Source organism: Prionailurus bengalensis, chromosome B2 (genome assembly GCF_016509475.1).
Source record: "Prionailurus bengalensis isolate Pbe53 chromosome B2, Fcat_Pben_1.1_paternal_pri, whole genome shotgun sequence".
Lineage (NCBI taxonomy): Eukaryota > Metazoa > Chordata > Mammalia > Carnivora > Felidae > Prionailurus > Prionailurus bengalensis.
Window position 1 is genome coordinate 75035222 of NC_057349.1, and position 23332 is coordinate 75058553.

The following is a 23332-nucleotide window of genomic DNA, read 5'->3' on the forward strand; positions in this document are numbered from 1 at the left end:
CGCTTGTCTTATACATGATAGGCAACCAGTAAGTATGATGAATGGACACATGACTGCAGTTCAAATTCTAATTTATGAAGAACGTTGCTTCAAGGCTGGAATCTTTTTTTTTTTTTAATTGGGAAAGTACCTTTCATTTCATTGCCTTTTGTACTTTGATAAACAATTGTGGGTCTAGAATACTGACTATTAAGGTAAACACTGAAAAAGACAAAAAGTAAAGTTAATGTTATCTATATGCTGAGTTGTCTAAAAATTAAATATTTTGAAGCTCTACAAAGTAACAATATAATTACTTTTAAGCTTTTTCCTAAATACCCAACAGAACTATCAGCCCCACTAATTACAGATTAATAACCTCACTTCAAAAATTAAAAAATCCTGCATCAAAAGCATTATCCAAAAAATTAGAAAACATAAATATTCTCACCATGGGATCCACTTTTGTCCAAAAAATTGCTGAGATTGAATAGTGTATTTCTAGAGGCCAAGTACTGAATAAATCTCTGAAAAACAAAAATTAGAATGAAAACAATATTCCCAAATCAGACCTTTAAGCAATTTCTGATACTAAAGGATGCTACAAATTGTCATAATGATTTTATTTTTTACTCAGTTATAAAGCTTCTCACTCTGACTTTTTCTGAAAGGGAAAAAAGACTGAAAAGTACTCATTGAATTAGAATTAAATTTTATGACCTTTCATTTCTTATAGAACAGAAACACTGCAATTTAATATGATTCAGTAGACATCCCATATAAAATGGGTAATTTTTATTTTATTAATATTTTCCAAAATTAAGCATCTTTATGAAAGCAATTTTCATTTAAAGACTATTCCTAATGGGAAAAATTATTTCATTGTTCCTTTCTCCTGACATTTTTGCCCACTAATGCATTTATATGGTATATACACTTTAAGTACCAGTAATATTTAATATTTCAATGTCTCCAAAAGAATGTCTAACATTTATTTTTTGAAAAATAGTTAACGAGAAGATTAGAATTATACTCCTCCCCATGATTTTGAATCATATATTTCCTCTTCTTCTTCTCCTAATTAGTGAAAAGTCAAAGAACCCTCCATAAAAGCCTCCCTCCCCCACCCAAAAAAAGAAAAGTTAAGTTTACTTCATTTACTTCCTTTACCTCATTTCCATGCACCATGAGATGATGTGTTGTGACTAAAGCTTTAAATACAACCACCCAGCTACTGTTTGTTGCCCGCTCAAAGAGTGTGTCGGCCATCTGAGGAATATTAACATTGGTCTCATTGGTAGCCTGGATCAAATCTATGAAAGTAGAAGAAATCCAACAATGATATTAATCATTACACACAAAACTTCACTTCAAGTTTTAAACTTTTAAACCTGCTTACTAAAACAGGAGTCCCAAAATTGCTTTGACAATAACTAATAACCAAATTAAAATGAAATTACAGTATCTTTACACATGAACACATAAATACACGTTTTACCCAAAGCATTTATTTTTTTCTTGAGCTTATTTTTTTCTACGGAATTCTGTGTCCAATTCTGAATTTTATTGGTTTTCTGGTACCAATATCACTCTTTAAAATTACAAATTACAGGAAAGCTAAGCCTCATGTTAATTCTTCTTTCCTAGCACAATGTCTCAAAAATGTACTCACTCTACACAGCATTTGAAGGCAATAACATAAATGTATATTTTGAAACACGAAGCTGCTAAAATGCATACTTCACCTGGATTTTAGTTCTGATGGGTCCTAATAAATATACTTACCACCTAAGTGGCAGATGAGAGCAAACAATAAAAAAAAAAAAAAAAATTCCATCACACTTACCTAAGCTACCAAAGAACACCATGCATGCATTAAGTTACTAGGGTGAGACTTGAGTTTATAAGAGAGAAACCTTTATGATACATTCACTGTCTATATTTACATATTATCACTATGATTCCAGTCGTACCTCAGGGAAAAAAAATTTTATATAGTGGCCAAAGTGGGCTGCCTAGCATTCAGAAAAAGTGGAGAGTGCTGCCGAAGAGGTATGAGGCAACCAAAGACAATGTGCCACGGGACAGAAGCTAAGCCACACTGGGGCAGCGCAGACTTGAGGGTGGTACGGCTGACCTTTGAACAACATGGGTTTGAACTGTGAGGGTCCACTTTCACACAGATTTTTTTAAGAGTACAGTACCATAAATGTATTTTCTCTTCCTTATGATTTTCTTAGTAACCTTCTTTTCTCACTTTATTGTAAGGAATATGGTTCATAACACATGTAGCATAAAATACGTGTTAACTGACTAGGTTACCAGTAAGGCTTCTGGTCACTATTAGTCAACAGTAGGCTACTAGTCGTTAAATTTTGGAGGAATCAAAAGTTAGCCTCAGATTTTTGACTACATGGGTGGTCAATGCCCCTAACCCCTGGGATTGTTCAAGGGTCAACTGGTACTTCCAACAGCACAGTATGATTCCTCAGGACAATCCTACAAGACTTCTCTCACAAGCCACACCCACCCTGCAGAGAACTGCAGGTGATACTCAGTTACAAGAGAATCCCATGCAACAAATGCAGAGACAGACCCATCCTTTTCCTGACCAAAATCCATGCTCAGTAATCAATAAACCATACATTTACTTTATTCATTTATCTATTTTATAAAAAATGAGGTTTAAAAAAGTTGATACTGCATCCCTGAAATAAATTCTGCTCCCTTTTAAGTGCAGGCCGATGTGGTCTCCCTGTTTTAAAATCTGAGGCATTTTGTTCCCGCTGGGTATTCAGGTTAGAGGTGTATCCCTCGTAAGTTCCTACCATACCGAAGCTCCTTGACGATGGCAACAGTCATGCCAATGTCTGTTTTCTGTGGAGTGCGCTGTGCACAATAAATATTTGTTAAGCAAAATTTACCAAAAACCCCATACTTTAGCCCAAAATATAAGCAAACCATTCTTTAAAGAAAAATCACAAAGCTGTGACATGGTTTATTGAGACTGTATCATGGGACTACTTTATACTTGAAATTCTGTTTCAGTCACAAATTATTTTATTCATTCATTTATTGAACTGGGATCTGGGGATACAGAAACATTTCTGGTCAGAGGAGACAAATACCTGGTCAGATAATTGAGAAAGCCTCTAAGAAATGAGTAAAGAGAAGCAACAAGATAGAGCCCAGAGAGCCCAGGTCCAGGGTTAGCTTAGCCCCTGTCTAGATATACAAACTCTAACAAATAAAATATCTCTTTCATTTAGGCCCTTATCTTTAAAATAGGAGGTAATAATTACTACCTTTCAGGACTATTATAAGGATTGCAAAGTGTCTTAACATAGTAGGCACTGAAAACAAATGTTTGTAAGTATTCTTATACACACACTGAATTACGAGAACAGAGTAGGGTACTAGGAAAGCATCCATGGGGAGGATCCTAAAGTCAGCTATGCCATGGGAGAGGAGAAGGACATTTTTACCAAGTGAGCAAAGTGTGGAATCCTAAGAGGTGAGATGTCGTTGGAGAACTGTGGCAGTTTGGGGGGTGGGTATGTGTGGGCAGGTGATGGGGAGGAACTTAACTAAAGAGCAAGGGCATGACCAGTGAGGGATCTCACACATGATTTCACCCTATAGGAGCCTTGGAAGGATTTTAGAAGAGAAGTATAAGACTTCACTTTTATAGTCAACCACATCATTCAGTGACTACTAAATTTTATCTGCAAAGGTAAACAGAGGCATGGGATAAGATATGCCTGGAAAGATATACTAGAATACAGGAAGAGAGTAAGTTAGAAAGCCCAGTTGAGGGGCGCCTGGGTGGCGCAGTCGGTTAAGCGTCCGACTTCAGCCAGGTCACGATCTCGCAGTCCGTGAGTTCGAGCCCCGTGTCAGGCTCTGGGCTGATGGCTCAGAGCCTGGAGCCTGTTTCCGATTCTGTGTCTCCCTCTCTATCTGCCCCTCCCCCGTTCATGCTCTGTCTCTCTCTGTCCCAAAAAAATAAATAAACGTTGAAAAAAAAAAATTAAAAAAAAAAAAAAAAAAAAAAAAAAAAGAAAGCCCAGTTGAGAATGAGATGAGATGAGCCTGGCTAATGAAAAGGCAGTAGGGATAGAGGGAGATAATGAATGGAGTAGAAAAATATTCAGGAGGTTCAAATGATGTCTCCAGGTGAGCAAACGGATATTAGAGGGGAAAGGAAAAGGAATCATGACCAATTTCAGATTTCTGGTTTGGGGTCCAGTAAATGCTTTTTACTGGAAAGGGAGGAAAGCTGGTTTCAAAGGAGACATAAACTATTTTGAACACAAAACATTTGAAGTAGCTGCGAAGATCAATGTTGAGATGTCTGATAGTGGCCTGGAAGCATGTTCTAAAGTCCAGGATGGGGTGCCTGGGTAGCTCAGTCAGTTGAGCGTCTGACTCTTGATTTTGGCTCAGGTCATTGGATCAAGCCCTGTGACTGGCTCCACTCTGAGTGCAGAGCCTACTTAATTAAGATTCTTTCTCTCTCCCTCTGTTCCTCTCCCTTGCTCATGCTCCAAAATAAAAATGAAATAAAATAAAATAAAATAAATACAGTTCAGAACCAACACTCGACCTAGATACAAATTTAGGAGTCATCAGCAATGAAATGGGAGCTGAAATCATGTAAGTAGAAGAGGTAATACCTCTCCCCCCATGGAGATTATGTTATAAATAAGAAATAAGAATCAAAGCTAAAAAAGACTAACATTTAGAGATAAATGGAAGAAAAATGAGTGAGGTAACAGATGGCAAAGAGGAGCCCAGGAAAGTGAAATTGTGAAAGCCAATTAAGAAGAGAGCTTCACAAAATTCAAGAAGCAATTAGGGATCACCAATGTCAACTACTACTGAGTCTTCACAAACCGAACCCCAAGAATAGAATACATACAACTATCGGCCTGCTGCCATGCGCAGGAAATAAAGCTCAAGTACAGACTAGTTGTGAAGGGGAGAGGGTCAAAGGATGGTTTTTATGGTTTAAAGATGGAACACATTTAAGCATATTTAAATCTAAGTAGGAAAAGCCAAAAAGAGGTAAGGTTGAAAAGAGCAGACATAACTTATGGGGAATTCTAGAGGCAGAAGGAGCTCTAGAATTTCTGAATTCTAGAGATGTTAGTGTTAGCCTCAGAGAGGAGTGCCACACAATGGAGAGAGGTAAGGATGGGGAGTGGAGTGGAGATGGAAGAATGAGTGATGAGATACAATGCTACTGAGAGGCATGTCCTTGATGAAGCAGAGGTTACAGATTTTATTAAATCCTGACCTTAAAATATTCATCTTTTTAATATTCTATTGTCAGGGGCTGGCAAACTATAGCTTGTTGGGCAACCTGGACATGTTTCTTGTTTTGTAAATAGTTTTATTGGAACACAGCCATGCTCATTTGTTTACATTTTGTCTAAAGCTGCTTTCACACCACAGTGACATAGTTGAATAGTTACAATGCTCAACTGAAACTAAATTCAGTGGTCCACGAAGCCTAATATTTACTCTCTGACCTTTTAGAGAAAAATGCTTGCTGACCCTGTTCTGTCACTAAATGGGAAGTGTGCATAAAGCAACTCTGATGCACAACAGAGATGAATGCTGGAAAAGCAATTGTGTGTTGAATTGTGAAATGAACTAACCACTTGTGTAGACTGTGATTTTTACTTGAAAGAGTGACTGACAGACTTCAAATCATGGTGATTCTGACTTGGTATTTAGCAGTCATTTTCTCAACCATAAAGAAAGTGAGCCTGTCAAAGAAAACAAATGACAGTACTGGTTGCCAATGATAAAATTCCATATTTTAAGTTAAAATTAGAATTTTTGAAAACTTGTGTCTGCCACACTAAGCTTCACAATTTTCCAGCTCTCTGTTAAGATTGTTGGTGACATTCACGAGTATCATTTGTTGATATTATAGAATGAAATATGACAACATTTGGAAGATGTAAGTAACTCTGCAAACCAATATTTTTCAAATGGCTAGTACATAATGTTACAAAATAAAAACTCAATTAATTCTAAGGTGGACCAATGAGAACGGATTTTAACATAACAGAGTACAAAAAATTCACTGATGTTGTTTCAGAATCAATATTGCAATCTAAATTCAAGAAACTACTACTGAAGTGTTGCCTGGGTGGCTCAGTTGGTTAAGCATCTGATTTTTGGCTTCAGCTCAGGTCATGATCTCATGGTTCCTGAGTTTAAGCCCCACTTCAGGCTCTGTGGTAACAGTTTGGAACCTGCTTGGGATTCTCTCTTTCCCTCTCTCTCTGCCCCTACCCTGCTTGTGCACTCATGCATGCTCTTTCTCTCAATAAATAAACAATGAAAAAAGACAGAGAAGAAAGAAAGAAAGAAAGAAAGAAAGAAAGAAAGAAAGAAAGAAAGAAAGAAAGAAAGAAAGAAACTCCCATTTAGAGAGTTATGGTGCAGTATCAAAGAAGGAAATCCACCAATTTTCTGAAAAAGTTATTAAAATAGTTCTCCCCTTTCCAACTGTGTATCTGTGTGAGGACCGATTTTCCTCATACACTTCAACTCAAACAGTATATCCCAAGAGACTGAATATAGAAACAGATATGAGCATCTGTCTTCTATTAAACAAGACATGAAAAATACGTATAAAGATTTAAAACAATATCATTCTTCTCACCATATTTTTGTTTTAGAAAATAATTACTTTCCCTAAAAGTATTATTTGTGTTATATGCCAATAGGTTTACTACTGTTATTTTAAAATAAAAAGTATTTTTAAGCTTTCTCAGTTCCAATTTCTAATACATTACATTTCTAAAGATATAACTCACATAAACAAAAGCTCTCAAAATTCCTCAATAATTTAAAAGTACAAAGGTATCCTGAGACCAAACAGTTTGAGAGGTGCTATTCTTGGTATATATCTAAAAAGAGAATTGCTACGTTGTAGCGTATCTACATAGTTAACTTTACAAAATGTTTTTACATAGTGGTTACAACATTTAGATTTTCACTAGTAGTGTATACAATTATCTACTGCTCTACTTGCTCAACAAATAAAGGGTTTTGATTTTTTAAATTTCAAAAAATTAAAACAAAGCATAGACATAAACATGCAGAAAAAAAGTTCCTGAAAATTGTACGAATCTAAATGCTAAAATATCTGTCATATTTGAATTCCTTAGAACCCAAAGTGTTAGCTGAACTTGAGACAGAACTGGTATCTTTTTAAAGATAGTTTTTTTAAAATGTTTATTTTTGAGAGAGAGAAAATGAGTTGGGGGGGGACAGAGAGAGCGGGGGGCAAAGAGAGAGAGGGACAGAGGATCCAAAGGATCCTAGGATCCTAGGGTTGCTGCTAACAGAGAGCCTAATGTGGTGCTTGAACTCAGGAACAACGAGATCATGACCTAAGCCAAAATCAGAGTCAGGTGCTTAATCAACTGACAGTATCTTTATTGAAGTACAGCTGACATACCAAAGAAAACTATACACATTTAAAGAATACTATTTGATAAATGCTGACAAATATCCATCCATAAAACTACCATCAAAATCAAGATAGTGAACATATCCATCACCCGCCAAGTTTTCCTAGAGACCTTTTATAATTCCTCTTCCCTACCCCTCCCCATTCTTCTCTGCTGCTGTCCCTTAGCAACCACCAATTTGCTGTTAGCCAACATACATTAGTTTGTATCTACCAACACATAAAGATTCTAATAAAGAGAATCATACTTCTTTTTTGGAGGGGGGAGGCAGGGGAGAGGTCTGGTTTCTTTCACTCAGCATAATTATTTTGAGACTCATCCAATTGTTGCATTCCTTTTTCATCACTGAGGTATATTCTGCTATATGGACATAACAAAACTGTTTAACCATTCACCTACTGATGGACACTTGGAATGACTCCAGTTTTTGATTATTACAAGTAAAACTGCTATGAACATTTGTGTACAAGTATTCGCATGGACATACGCTTTCAGTTCCTTTGGGTAACTGCCGAGGAGTAGGCTGGTTAAATCATTTGGAAGTAAATATATCAGAAACTGCCAAACTACTTGCAAAATGGTTGTATCACGTTACATTCCTACCAGCAGCATACAGGCACTATAGTTTATCTTTTTGCCATTCTAACAGGCGTGACAAGGTGTCTCATGATGGCTTTTCTTTGCTTTTCTGTAATGGCTACTGAAGTTGAACATATTTTCCATGTACTTTTTGTTACTTTATTTGCCATAGGTATGAATTCTTAGCCATTTTTATTGGATTGTTTTCTAATTATGGAGTTATTTTGCTTCAAGTTGATTATGAGATATATAATTTGCAAATACATTCTCCAAGTCTATGGCTTCTCATTTCATGCTTTTAACTGCCTTTCAAAGAACAGGAATTCTCAGTTATGTGAAGTCCTATCTACCAAGATTTTCTTTAAGGGTTTGTGCTTTTGTGTCATACCTAAGAAATCTTTGCTTGAGTCAAAGTCACAAAGATTTTCTCCTGTTTCTTCTAGAAGTTTTATAGTTTTAGGAATTGTATGTTAGATCTACAATACATTGTTAGTTTTTATAAATGGTATGGGAAGAGGATATAGGGTTTTTTTGTTTTGTTTTGTTTTGTTTTGCATATAACAAATTGTTCCAGCACCATTTGTTGAGAAACTTCCCTTTTATTCTTTCCCACTTTGTACCTTTGTCAAAAATCAGTGGACCATATATCTTGGGGTCTATTTCAGGACTAACTCTGTTCTATTCATCCATTTGTCTGTCTTTATACCAATACACTATCTTTGTTACTGTAAATTTAAAATTTTTTTTTTTTCAACGTTTATTTATTTTTGGGACAGAGAGAGACAGAGCATGAACGGGGGAGGGGCAGAGAGAGAGGGAGGCACAGAATCGGAAACAGGCTCCAGGCTCTGAACTGTCAGTACAGAGCCCGACGCGGGGCTCGAACTCACGGGCCGCGAGATCGTGACCTGGCTGAAGTCGGACGCTTAACCGACTGCGCCACCCAGGCGCCCCTAAATTTAAAAAAAATTAATGTTTATTTATTTCTGAGACAGAGAGAGACAGAGCATGAGTGGGGGAGGGGCGGAGAGAGAGGGAGACATAGAATCCGAAGCAGGCTCCAGGCTCTGAGCTGTCAGCATAGAGCCCGACGCGGGGCTTGAACTCACAAACCGTGAGATCATGACCTGAGCCAAAGTCGGTCGCTCAACCGACTGAGCCACCCAAGTGCCCCATGTTATTGTAAATTTTAATAATTCTTGAAATCAATGAGTGCTAGCCCTCCAATTTTGTTCTTCTTCAAAGTATTTTCTTGCTCTTTTAGATCCTTTGTATCTCTATGAGTTTTATGTTGAATTTCTCAATTTTAACAAAAATTGTCTGCTGGGATTTTGATTTGGATCATGTTGAATGTATAGTTCAATTTGGGATGATCTGGCATTTTAGCAATACTGAGTCTTCCCACTTATATACATAGTCTGTCTCCCCACTTACTTAGATCTGCTTTCATTTGTCCCAGCAGCATTGGGCAGTGTTCAGTATTCAGGTCTTACATATATTTTGCCAGGTTCATTTCTAAGTATTTCACACATTTTGATAACATGGTAAATTGTACTGTTTTTTTTTTTTTTACATTTCAACGTTTTATTTATTAAAAATTTTAAAAATGTTTATTTATTTTTAAAGAGAGAGGGTGGGGAGGGACAGAGAGAGAGGGAGACACAGAATCCGAAGCAGGCTCCAGGCTCTGAGCTGTCAGCACAGAGCCCAACACGGGTCTCCAATCCACAAACCATGAGATCATGACCTGAGCCAAAGTCGGATGCTAAACTGACTGAGCCACCCAGACTCCCCTACATTTCAACTTTTTAAAAATTTTGTTCTTATCTGAGAGGGAGTGTGTGGGAACAGGGGAGAGTAGCCGAGAGAGAGAGAGAGAATGAGAGAAAGAGAGTATGAGAGAGAGAAAGAGAGAGAAAGAGAGAGAGAGAGAGAGAGAGAGAGAGAGAGAGAGAGAGAGAGAGAGAGAGAAATGAGAGAGAAATTTCAAGCAGACTCCCCGCTCAGTACAGAGCCTGATGCAGGGCTCAATCTGACAACCCCGAGATCATGATCTGAACCAAAATCAAGAGTCAGATGCCTAACTGACTAAGCCACCCAGGCACCCCATTTTTCATTTCAACTTCTAATTGTTCACTGCCAATATTAAAAAATACAACTTACGTATTTTGACTATATCCCACAGCTTTGCTTATCCCACTTATCAGGGTTTTTTTTGGTGGATTCTATCATATGTTCTACATAGATATGCTATCTGTGATAAAGTCAGTTTTTACTTGTTTACAGTCCTGATACCTGTTCTTTCTCCTCCTCCAATTATTATTATTTATTTTATTTTTTTTCTTGATGGTGTTGCTACTGGCTAGAATGCAATTTGAAGAGTGGTGAGAAAGAACATCCCTTTCTTTTCCTGACCTTAAGGGGAAAACATTCAGTTTTTCATTACTAAACGTGATGTTAGCAGTAGGTTTTTCAGAGATATCCCATGTCACATTAAGGAAGTTTCCTTATATTCCTAGTTGGCTGAGAGTTTTTATCATAGACGGATATTGGATTTTGTCCAATATATTTTCTACATCTAGTGAGATGATCATATGGTTTTTCTTTTTTAGTCTGTTATTATGGTGAATTACATTGATTAGTGGTCAAATGTTAAACTAACCTTGCATTCTTAGGATAAACTCCCTCAGTCATGATGCTTTATCTTTCTGTCACTGGATTTGATTTGATAATGTTTTGTCAAGACTTTTTACATGCATGTCTATAAGGAATATTAGACTACAGTTTCTTTTCTTGTAATATCTTTGGTTCTGCAATCAGAGTAAAGGCCTCATAGAATAAGTTGAGAAGTATTCTCTCATCTTCAATTTTCTGGAAGAGTTTGTGTAGAACTGGGGTTATTTCTTTTCCGGTCTTGGAGTTTTCTTTGATAGACGTTTTTAACCATAACTTTGATTTCTTTAATAGATACAGAGTTACTCGGGTTATTTATTTATTTTTGAATGAGTCTGGGTAGTTTGTGCTTTTCAACACATTTGTCCTTTTCACGTCAGTTGTTATCACGTAAGTCGTTAGCAGTATTCCCTGTTTTCCTTTTAACATCTATAGAATCAGCAGTGATGTCATCTGTCTCATAATTACGTGATACTGGTAATTTATGTTTTTTTCTTTTTCTTTCTGATCAGTCTGGGTAAGGTCATTTTAACTGTATCAATCTTCTCAGAGACCCAGCTCCATCCCCGCAGTTCAGAGAAGGCTGCAGTTCAGGTGGCGTCCTCCACCTTTTGCTACAGCCTGGAATCTCTCTTTGCTACAACGTAGAACTCACTTTGTTTTCCGCCTCTCAGAGACCACTGTGCCCTATTGCCTGACATCCAAAATACTGAAAACAGTTATTGAATACATTTAGTCCAGTTTCTCAGTTCTTTCAGGCAGGAGAGTAAATATGGACCCTGTTACTCCATCTTGCCACAAAGCAGAAGTCTTTCACTTTGGTAGTTTTAAGCACTTGAACATGTTTTGGAAAATTCCTCTGAGGCAAGATAATATCCAAAAGTAGTAGAAGAAAAGAAATAGATATAAGTGGAAAAAGAAGTTTAACTTTTGAGAGTTGTAAATAATTATTCACTAAAATAAGAAAATGCAACACACCTGAATAACTCTCAAATTCATGATCACCTACTTCTTTTTCCACTGCTGTGTGAGACTCTCAACCACCTGAGCCATGTGAAAGATGGCATATGACGGGGCCCTTCTTATCTCTTACCTGAACTGCTCTGTAACCTGTTCTCTGGATTGCGTCCAGCCCAACTAGATGTACTTGTGGAAAAATGACCGCCCAAGTGTACACTTCTGATCCTGGCAGTCGCCTGCTCAAAACCCCGCTGGGGGCCTTCTGCTGCCCACTGAATTAAACACAATGACCTCAACCCGGAGTAAAAGGCCTTCTATCAGGCATAGCTCCTTTCCTCCTCTTTGCTACACATGGTGTACCAACAATGTTGTATTGATACTTTTTCTTTTTTTTTTTTCTATATTTAAAAAAAATTTTTTTTCCAACGTTTATTTATTTTTGGGACAGAGAGAGACAGAGCATGAACGGGGGAGGGGCAGAGAGAGAGGGAGACACAGAATCGGAAACAGGCTCCAGGCTCTGAGCCATCAGCCCAGAGCCTGACGCGGGGCTCGAACTCACGGACTGCGAGATCGTGGCCTGGCTGAAGTCGGACGCTAACCGACTGCGCCACCCAGGCACCCCATGTATTGATACTTTTTCATTCTGTTCTTACTGCCTAGAATATCTCTGCCTTCACTTGCTTGAGATCTCATCTTTTAACGCAATCTCAAATAATATAACCTCCAAGAAGCCTCTTCTAATATCGCCCTCAAAGGGAGGAGAGGCTTTAGTTTTCTCTTCCATGCAGAGTGTGGCAAAGGATACTGGACTTGGCACCAGAGACCTGGATTACAACCTAACTCTGCTACTGAATTTGACCACTCTGTGGCTCTGTATTTTCACCTAGAAATGGGAATAATATTAACTACCTTACAGGATAGGCATTGTCATTTGTGCTAATCTTTACACATCTTTATTACAGTCCTTATTACATAAATTTATAATTGTTGATTCACATATGTCTTTGCTATATTGGAGCTCAAGATCCAACAGGCAGAAATGAAGTCATATCTGTATCTTTTGATCCCTGGTACCTGACACAAGCCCTGGCATATAAAAGACACTTAATAAATGAGATGCCTATGGCTGGCTTAGCATTATCTGCCTCAGTATAAAGTATTTCCAGACTAAAACTGATAGTTGATATGAGGGGTCTCTTTCTTTCCATAATTCTTTTTTTTTAATTAAAAAAAATTTTTTAACGTTTATTTATTATTGAGAGACAGAGAGACACAGAGCATGAGCAGGGGAAGGGCCGAGAGATGGAGAGACACAGAATCCGAAGCAGGCTCCAGGCTCCAAGATGTCAGCACAGAGCCCAACGCGGAGCTTGAACTCACAACCATGAGATCATGACCTGAGCCGAAGTCGGACGCCCAACCGATTGAGCCACCCAGGCGCCCCTCTTTCCATAATTCTTACTGGATACAACTGCATCACCAAATTAGAGTTACTTTCTATGTCACTGATATGCTTTTATCCGCAGCCAAAGTTCAGAAAGGCAACTTATATTCCTATTTGAACATCTCTCTGTAAGTTTAATTACAAGATTCTGGCAAACACCACTAGAACAGCAATTTTCCTTAGACTGAATGCCAGAAAGGGGAACAAAGATGGGTCATTCCTTTATCTTACAATCATCATCTAAACTTATGCCCTCAGAAAGAAAATGCAAAGCTACAGAACCATGATTGCCAATACACACATTTTAAACATCAACAGCTCAGAGCATCTGCCACATGAACTAACTTATGTGTAAATTGATAAACTGTTCTTTTCAATTTATATCTTTTTTTCTTCCTTCTCGACTCTCTCACTTCCTTCCTGCTAGTTAACAACATCAAAGAACTCAAACATTTGAAAACAGAAAGTAATCTTTCCAATTTGGGCAATACAAAAAGATAACGATGCAGATGGTTTCAAGGTTGTTCTCGGCTCGGTATGAATGGCAGACGTTAATGGTTGCCTCACCAATACCTATTTCCTTCTCTCTTCTTCTGTACCAGCAGGACGCCACCCATCCCCTCTGCTGGTCGACCCATCAGAAAAGCAAAAAATGTCAGATGCGTGCCATCCCTGCTTCCCTTGTAGCTAGACATGGACATACAAAGGGTAGTCTGCTGAGTCACCTGGGAAACCCTTTTTCTTTGTATTAAATAGCACTTCATAATTAACAGAGTGGAAACATGCCTCCTCGCCTTCAATGGATGTAGTTGTGTATGCATGTGACATCATGGTCATCTTGAGGCACGAGGATAGACTTCAGCAAGCTAGAGACAGCAGTGGGGAAATATGAAAGACACCTAGGTCTGTGGTGGTGCTGTTGAGCTGGAACTGCCCCACCTCCAGACTTGTTAAGGAAGATAGTAAATTAATTTATTAACTCCCAACTTGGGGCATTCTTTTTACTTGCAGCTGAAAGAATCCTAAGTGATACAAATTGCAACAACAAACAACAAAAGGAACCAGGCCCATGACTTCTGTAGTGTCCCAGCTCTGATATCACTTGAGTATCTCCCTGCTCAAGACCCCATTGTTTCTGCCCTTTTATAGCATTCAACAACCCCCAGCAGTGCCTTCCCTTGAGATAAAAGGGGTCCTTTGTGTAGAAATTCTGTTGCAGGTGAGCTGGTTATAGGACACAGAGCATAGATGAAAGGCTTGCATTTTGGGAAAGAGAAAGAGAGTATCTTTCTCCTATGCAGAAAGAAGACCTGATAATGTGAAATAACTTTATAAAATATAAATTTTGCATATAGAAGTTCTGAGGTGACAGGAGGATGACTAGAAAATAATCAGAACAAAAATATGCAGGAGGTGGTCGGACATCCCATGGACATCCTCAAGGTTGAGGGTAAATGTTGAGAGAACTGCAGCCAGTGTAGGCTAGCCTGGGTGTGCAGAATGAAATGACCTCGTGAGGGCTGCGGTGGGAGTGACGCCCTACGGAGCGAGGTGTTGAGAACTGCATACATGACAGCAAAGGTGGACCAGCAGGAGTAAGAGTTGATGACCCTCAACTGTTAACTGTAAGTGACGAGGATGAATGGAGCCAGAAATAAAAGAATAAACACCTATGGCTTTACAGAGATCAAGGGGAAGCAGCTTGTAAATGTGCCCGCTATGACGAACAGTTATTTGCAGAACTTAACAACAGTGTCCTTCTTCAAATAAATTCCTCTTTAAATGGAAAGGTGCAAACTGTGAGCTTTTAAATTTTTTTCACTTGGGGCGCCTGGGTGGCTCTGTAGGTTGGCGTCCGACTCTTGATTTTTTTGGCTTAGGTCATATCTCACAGTTTGTGGGTTCAAGCCCCACATTGAGCTCTGCGCTGACAGAAGGGAGCCTGCTTGGGATATTCTCCCTGCCTCCCTCCCTCTCCCTCCCCCTGTCTCTTCCCCTCCCCTGCTTGCTCACACATGCTCTCTCAAAATTAATAATAAAGTGATTTTTAAATAATAAAGTTTTTTCCACTTAATTTAGTCAATATAGTTCAATAAAAACTTTACTTGTATTTTTACATTACTAGAATTTTAATGTAATCTAGTTTCTAAACTATTTAGGTAAACTATTTGTAAACCATTTTTTCATCTCAAAGAAAAATATGTAAACGTTGTAGTCCTTTGTAGAAATATATAGTACAAAAATCCCCTTCTTATGCTGTTTGTTCCCCCATAGGATTTTGGCAGATTTGAAATAAGGAGATGCATCCACAGTGTAGTGAGTCATTTCAGTTAAGGTTTTGGAACCGGACCAGATCCATCCAGTTCAATTACCATCTGTTATTTAATAACTGTGTGACCTTCAGCAAAGTTGCCTCTCTTAACTTCCATTTCTACATTACTATGATGAAGATAATAATGGCACCTATCTGACAGCTGTTTTAGTAAAGTGGGTAATGCAAACAAAATATGTAGCACAGAGCCTGATGTGTAAGGAATGGATATCAAAGCATCTGTATATAAAAATCTGTAAAGTATATAAATAATATACACTATATTTATATATAGATACACACATATACTCTACTATATACATAGAGTAATACACACTAAAAGAGACAGATACACACAGAATTATAATTAGATTTACCCTTTGCTATCTATATCAAAAAGGACTCGGCATACTTTGTTTTTTGTTTTTTTTTTTTTTTAATTTTTTTTTCAACGTTTATTTATTTTTGGGACAGAGAGAGACAGAGCATGAACGGGGGAGGGGCAGAGAGAGAGGGAGACACAGTATCGGAAACAGGCTCCAGGCTCTGAGCCATCAGCCCAGAGCCCGACGCGAGGCTCGAACTCACGGACCGCGAGATCCGCGAGATCGTGACCTGGCTGAAGTCGGACGCTTAACCGACTGCGCCACCCAGGCGCCCCTCGGCATACTTTGTTAATTCATTTAATTCATTAACAAATTTTTACTAAATGCTTATCATGTGCCCAGCAGAGATAAGTACTGTGAGGGAAAATAAAATAAGGGGACAGAGAGTAATAGTGGGTACTATTTCAGATAGGGTGACCAGAAAAGGCCTCTTAAAGGCTATAACATTTAAAGAGACCTAAATGCAGCAAGGAAGGAATATTCCATGCAGGGCAAACAGCAAATGCAAAGGCCGCAAGGTAAGAACATGCCTAATGGGTTCAAGAAACAGCAAGAGAGCTAGTGTGTCTGGAGAACAGTGAGCAAGGGAGAGAGTGGCAGACAGAACTGATCAGGAAAAGAAAATATATTACAGGTCACAAGAAGGACTTGATATATCATTAAAATGCAGCCAAGTTGCTGGAGGGATCAAGGGAATAACATGACCCAACTTATATTTTGAAGATTTACTATGGTGGCTGTGTGGAGCATAGTCCGGGTGGAAGGAGTGAAGTCAGGAAGACAAGAAAAGGAGGTTACTTTAATAGTTCAGGTGAGAGTGACATAATGAGCTGGTATCAGTGTGGCAATGAGATAAAAGCAGGAAAACAAAAGGTAGGATTCTGGATATTTCAAAGGTAGAGCCAAGAGGATTAGCTGATGGATTTGATGGGAGGCATGAGCTACAGAGAGGAATCAAGAATGACAAGCTTACAGTATCTGGACAGTTGGATGACTCCCCTCTTGCACCCCCTGGGAGAGAGAAGCAGGGTAAGTGAGGCGGGTGCTTCCATTTATGTTGTTCCTCTTTCTACCCACTTCCACCTACTCTTTCACTTCTTTGATTTCACTTCCAACCATAGGGAATGCCATGCCTTGTGTAATGTTTGAACGACATCGAAAGGTATGTCTACTGTCTGTGGGGCACATAAAAGGATGTCCTAAGAATTATGTCAATCATTGAGGCATCATGACAAACTATACCCAAGAGTGTTCTAAATTCTAAACATGGGTCAGTTTCATGGGTAGCCATCAGCAACTTTTCAAAGTCAACATCATAAATTACTATGATTCTTTTGACCCACTGAAGTAGAGGAGATACTGACCATGCTGTCTCCTGAAGGCAGCCTCGTGAGTCACAAAGCTCCAAGGAGCCAGCTTAAGAGCCCAACCACCTGCCTGCATGAATCTGAGTCCAGAGCCATGTACCACTATTGCATGAGATTGGGGGCTGGGGGATGTAAGCAGTCCATGTGCCAAATATTTCATCTTCAGTTAACTCTAGTTAAGCTTCTGCTGGTAGAAAACTATTAAGACAAAAATTGGTAGTTTATATTTTTGTCTTTTGGGATCCATACATAGCTCACTCCGGCATTAACCATGCAACCTGGAAATAAGTCACTGGATTTATTTAGCCTAGAGTCTTCAGCCACGAGGCAGAAATAATTACATGTCCACTAGCCATAACACTATGTTGCTTTTATTTTATCCTTTCCAAGTGTTTTCTTATAAATTATCCTGTGGGTTTCAAAAGAACTCTAGGCCTTAAGAATCAGACAATTTATATGAAGAGGACTTTAAAAGGGCATGTAAAAAGTAGGTAGCACCAAAGAGGTGGAAGATGACATTTGTAACAGGCCACTGAAACAGAAGATCTTGGTGTTCTGGGCAATCCACAAAGAATCTCAAGCCAGTTCTCTAAGCTGGCAGTAATTGCTGGAAGGATGGCCTTTGCTGACTTCGTTGCCAGGGAGATTTTAGAAGATACGTGTGGTTTGGGTTTCTGATTTCCTGCTACTGCCACACGATAATCCACTACCTGTGTCTAGTCTTCAGGTGTGTCAGGTAAATTAACTCATGTCTTATTTACTTGATGGCCTTAAGGTTTTGTTTTTGTTTTTCACAGAGCCTTAAACTAAAAATAAGCATAAGGAGTTTGCATTTAAGTTATCACAAAACAGTATTTTAGGGGTGTCTCAAGAATTTACCACATTAGTAAATTTACCATATCCCAAAACTCATCAACTCTGCATGTCTTTTGAACTATCTAACCTAAGTTTCCCATGCTCTAACCACAGCCCATCACTTTCTAGTCTGTTCTCAGAAAGTTATAGTCACTTCATCCTCAGTTAATTCTTTATATTCAATGCCTCTTTTTACAGTGCTCTCCAGCCATAAAGAAAAGCAGTATTTCATAGCTAGGACCCAAGCAGCAGAAAGAAGGCATCAGTTTTCTGTTCCAATCAAGCTCCCTACCAACATGTGCAACTTATGTTCCCTAAAAATAAACAATATCCCAAAATGGCAGCTTCTGCTGCAGACACTCAGGATTCTTCCCCTTTGCTGTAATCTATAGCCTAATCTCTAGAATGTCTCCCAAATTCATATCCATCTTTCACTCCAAGGCTAGTACAAGGCTGGATTTTTATCTACCTTCCAATTCCTTCTCCCCTAGGCAGGATTCCTTGGCAATACTTCCCAATATTATTTTATCTCCTTGGCCTCTCCCAAAGTCTTATTTTTATTTTTTCAGAAACTTTTACAGAACTTCATAGTAGGAAATGTCCCCAAAACACCTAATTCTATGCTCTTTTGAAATATCAAAGGATACAACTTTAGTTCTTAATATATCTTTACTGTATAGATACAAAACTTACTGCAGTAAAAGAAAGAAAAAGAATGTTAAAGTGAGATGAAAAGAACATGTAAGTCTCTCCTCCATATAGATCCTTAATTCCTAGGGGAGAAAAAAAGGAAAAAAAAATAAGGAAAAACTGAGAACGGGTTCTACATTTGCTTCAGAAGCACCCAACAGGAGATGTTGACACTACATTTACTGATGAGTGGATATAGGGGGAAAAGTATTGAACAGAAATTCCGATAAACAGGTGGTAGCAGCAGCAAGGTAAATCAGTACGTTGACCCCTGAAATGCCAGGTCGCCTCCCTTTCTTTTCTTTTGCAACAAGCCCTGCACAGTGGAGAATCCCCATCAGGCTAAATGAGACCGCTCTCTTCCATTCAATGGCCAGAAAAAAAAGAATTAAGTTGCTGATTCCGCAACAGATTAGGGGGCTAGGAGGAAAGAGCTTTCTGATGACCCATAATGAAACTCACTCTTTTTTAACCCTGGAAATATTGCAACAGTCAGTTTCTTTGGTAGGTTAGTCCTAAATTTTACTATACTTCAGGTACGTTATGATTACAGGCTCTGGTGAGACACCTAAGGAACTTAAACACTAAGCAGATTGTCCTACAAGAAGGTGATAGTTAAGACTTTACAAAGCTTCAATGTTTGTAATTGGCAACAAAAAGGTATATACTACCCGTGTCCACTTATTTTTTTTCATAAAGATAAGCTAACTCAAAATATAACCATCTTTCTCATTACACAGGTAATACTTGATTATTATTCATTCTTAATAGCTGTTTATAAAGACACCGTAACATCTCTTTAGCTCTAAGAGGAAAGAGTGAGTCAAGTCAAATATATTTATAAAGTCTTCTGGGTCACACAATTTATGTCACAGAAAAAGCTAAACCTCTCTCACATGTATCAGTAAAGTCTAAAAATTTAGGACTACAGAGTTTATCATACCACGACTCTTTTTTCCATTCCTACCTATACAACCATCTGTGTTTAGAACGTTACACACATTAATAACCATAGTAACAGACATATCACTATACAATTTAGAAGGAACAAGTAAGGTTTTGAATTTGCAAACCTTCTGTTGTGGCTACCTCCCTCTTATCCTATTCTATAACTTCGGATCTTCTCATTTGCATTTCCCTTCATTCATATGGTATAAGAAATTTGGCACTGTTACTTCCCACCAAAAATTCACTCTTTGGTGATCCAACTCGTCTTTAAAACTCTCCACGTCTAAATGCTCAGAGCATGCTCTGCAGACTAGCGGCTTCACAAACACAGGATATTTTGGCCATCAACTGCACTCCACTACATTCTCTACAAATTTAATTCTTCTGAGTTCTACCCATTTCCTGATAAACTTTTTATGCTCACCACTAAGAAATATGATGTATAATGTTGCAAGTGTTTTCTAAAGTTCCCTGGTGCTCAGTCTAAAAGAAGGTTCTTAGCCTTTGCTCTACTGACATTTTGGGCTAGATAATTCTTGGTTGGAGGTGGGTGGGGAGTGTGCTGTCCTATGCAGGAGGATTAGCAGTTCTCCTGGCCTCTAACCAAGAGATGGCAGTAGCATCCCCCCTCCCCCAGTCAAGACCATCAAAAGCATCTCCAGGTATTGTCAAATTTCCCCTTTGGGGCAAACTAAGCTCCTACTGAGGACTGCTTGTGTAGAGTAAGAGTTTTGAAACCTCAGGAGCTGAAATCAAGCTAGAGTAGGACCCCAGGGAAGCTGTCCCAGCTTGTAATCAATATTTTCCCCAGTTTCAGTTGTGGGCAAATGATCATGCTCTATGAGTAACAGTCTATAAGAATGGAATATACAGGTACAGCATTTACTGTTATAACCAAGTAATATTTATAGAAAAGAGAACCACACATAATCAAGGATAGCAGTTCCCAGCTTTAGAAGGGTTAGATCCAAAAGTTTACAAGTATATTTGGAATCAAGAACACATTCAGTTGAACTACTCAAAATTACCATTGTTGTCTCAGTAAAAAAAAAAAAAAAAAGGCTTAACAACCTTAGCAATTTCATATAATTCAACCTAGTAATTTCTTTCTGCAGCAATGGTACATTCCCACAAAATCCTACTGAACTAGTCTACTCCTGCTGCCTCCTATTTCACTTGAGGTCCCTGGGTACTACTGACTTCATTTTCATTTCCCCCTAGAGCAGTCACTGCTTCTTTTAAGGCTGTCCACCTCTTGAGACCCTGTGGAACAATATGCACACAGCCTCAGAACGGTTGTGACCCTGCAGCCCAAAGAGAGAGAGAGGCCTATTTTCCCACATTTCTCTTCAGCACTTTTCTCCCATTAGTTTAGATCCCCAAAATAAAGACAAATGATGAGTCTTTGTGTATCTAAAAGAAGATTCATCTATAGTTTGCAAAATGACAAAGATTAGTAGCCTACTCACTCACACACTCACATTCATGCATGCGTGCGCGCGCGCGCACACACACACACACACACACACACACACACACACACACAGCATCAAGGGAAAAACAGATGAGGAAAGAAAAAGAATTGCACCTGTTTGCAGTGAGAAATACTAGAGAATACGGATAACTGAAGGGCACACACTCTGAGCAGCAATTGTCTATCACAGACAAGATCAAAGGTTGAGAGGTAGACTAGAGGGTTATCTATTGACTCTAATCAACTCTAAAAGCAATAACTTGTCCCAAAGACGACTGATCATGGTCTACCATGTCCCCCAAGTGTTCTGAAAAAGGGATTGGTGACAGGAATCATGGACCTCCAAACCCTCAAGATACGGATTTTTTTTTATTGTATTTTTAAAATGTTTATTTATTTTTGAGAGAGAAAGAGGGAGAGAGAGCATGAGCACAAACAGGGGAGGGGCATAGAGACACAGGATCCGAACCAGGTCCTAGGCTCAGAGCCTGATACAGGACTCAAATCCACGAATTGTGAGATCATGACCTGAGCTGAAGTCAGACACTTAACCACTTAACTGACTGAGCCACCCAGGCACCTCGATATGAATTTTAAATGTGAAGCTCTGTAGGTCACAGGGCTCGCATTATTGAGTCCCAGCAGTGAAAGCAATGTGCTTTTAAGTTACAGAATCCCTTGAATTCTGACACCCTCTAGACCTCCCTTCCATCTGGTGACATAACAGTCCACTGTTTTCTCTCCTCAACATTGGAGAAAGATGAGCCCTCCTCTCCTTTCCAGCCACAGCTCATTCTGGGCTCCCAACCCCCAGGCCTTTCTCCCTACTCTGTCTGTACCTTTAAATTCTTTCTATTGTACCCTCTCCTCTGTATCTTTTTCTTTCTTTTCAAGATTTTTATTTAAATTCTAGCTAACGTTCGGTGCAATACTGGTTTCAGGGGTAGGCTATAGAGATTCATCACTTACATGCAACAAGTGTTCATCACAAGTGCCCTCTTTAGTACCCATCACCCACCCAGCCTATTCTCCACTCACTTCCTTCCATCATCCTCTGTTCTCTTTTTTTTTTTAATTTTTTTAAACATTTATTTTTGATTTTATTTATTTAAACATTTTATTTATTTTGAGCACAAGTGGGGGAGGGGCAGAGAGAGAAGGAGACACAGAATCCGAAGCAGGCTCCAGGCTCCAAGCTGTCAGCACAGAGCCGGAAGTGGGGCCCGAACTCACAAACCGCGAGATCATGACCTGAGCTGAAGTCGGACGCTCAACCGACTGAGCCACTCAGGCGCCCCTCCTCTGTTATCTTTTAAACATGTGCTTAATGTAGTCCATTTCTGAGGACAAGGAAACATGAAATCCCTCTCTTGACCCTGTGTTATACTCTAGACCCCTAAACTCACAACTTCTTTCTCTGTTTCTTCACTCACACCTCTGGAGTCCAATACAACTTGGTCAGCCCTTATGAGCCTCTATGAAATGACAATAACCCTCACTGAATCTGCTCCAAGGTCAGTAATGACCTCTGAACTGCCAAAACCAGTGGATACTCTCTAGTTCCCATCCTAATCCATTTCATGTGCTACTGGACAATACTGACCTAATTTTTATAATGTTGTATTTCTGGGATTTCGGAGAACCACCCTTTTCTGGCCCTTTTCTTATCTCTGCCTTTTCTTCTTAGTCTCCAATAAAGCTCTTCTTCTTCCCCTAATCCCTTAAATAATGGACGTCCCCAAGAAAACTTCCTCAGTCCTTCTCCTTTCTCAGTCAAGACTATCTTTTCAAGCAATCTTTTCCATGCCTCTACTTCCACTAGACCTGGATAATCTAAAAGAGACCAGCAACACAAAAATGGAAATCATTACCTTCTCTTCAAACCTACTTCGCCTAGCCCAGAAAATGGTGCTGCCATTCACAAAGGCACCTCAGCTTTCTAGCTCAGCACTGTCCCTTCTGTCTTGCTTTTTATGTTCAATCAATTACCAAGTCATATAGATGCTGCCTCGTACATGTCTCTAAAACTTTCTCTGCTCTACCTTAATCATCTTAATAACTTCTGCTTAGAACACTGTCCCACTTATCTCATAATTTGTTCCCTTACTTTACTTTTTAAAAAAATATTTATTTTGAGAGAGAGGGGGGAGTGGGGGAGGGAAAGGGA

The 23332-nt window shown here is 38.9% G+C and overlaps 1 protein-coding gene across 14 annotated transcripts in view; it reads right to left on the reverse strand.

The window, feature by feature from the left end:
* Positions 1-23332, reverse strand: part of SNAP91 (synaptosome associated protein 91) — a 149118-nt gene that overhangs the window by 96623 nt on the left and 29163 nt on the right. For all 14 annotated transcript variants that reach the window (XM_043593028.1, XM_043593027.1, XM_043593022.1 and 11 more), the window contains exons 3-4: positions 1150-1292; positions 431-506 (exon numbers count right to left, since the gene is read on the reverse strand). In XM_043593028.1, coding sequence (XP_043448963.1) covers positions 431-506; positions 1150-1292 — 219 coding nt within the window. The remainder of the gene's footprint in view (positions 1-430; positions 507-1149; positions 1293-23332) is intronic.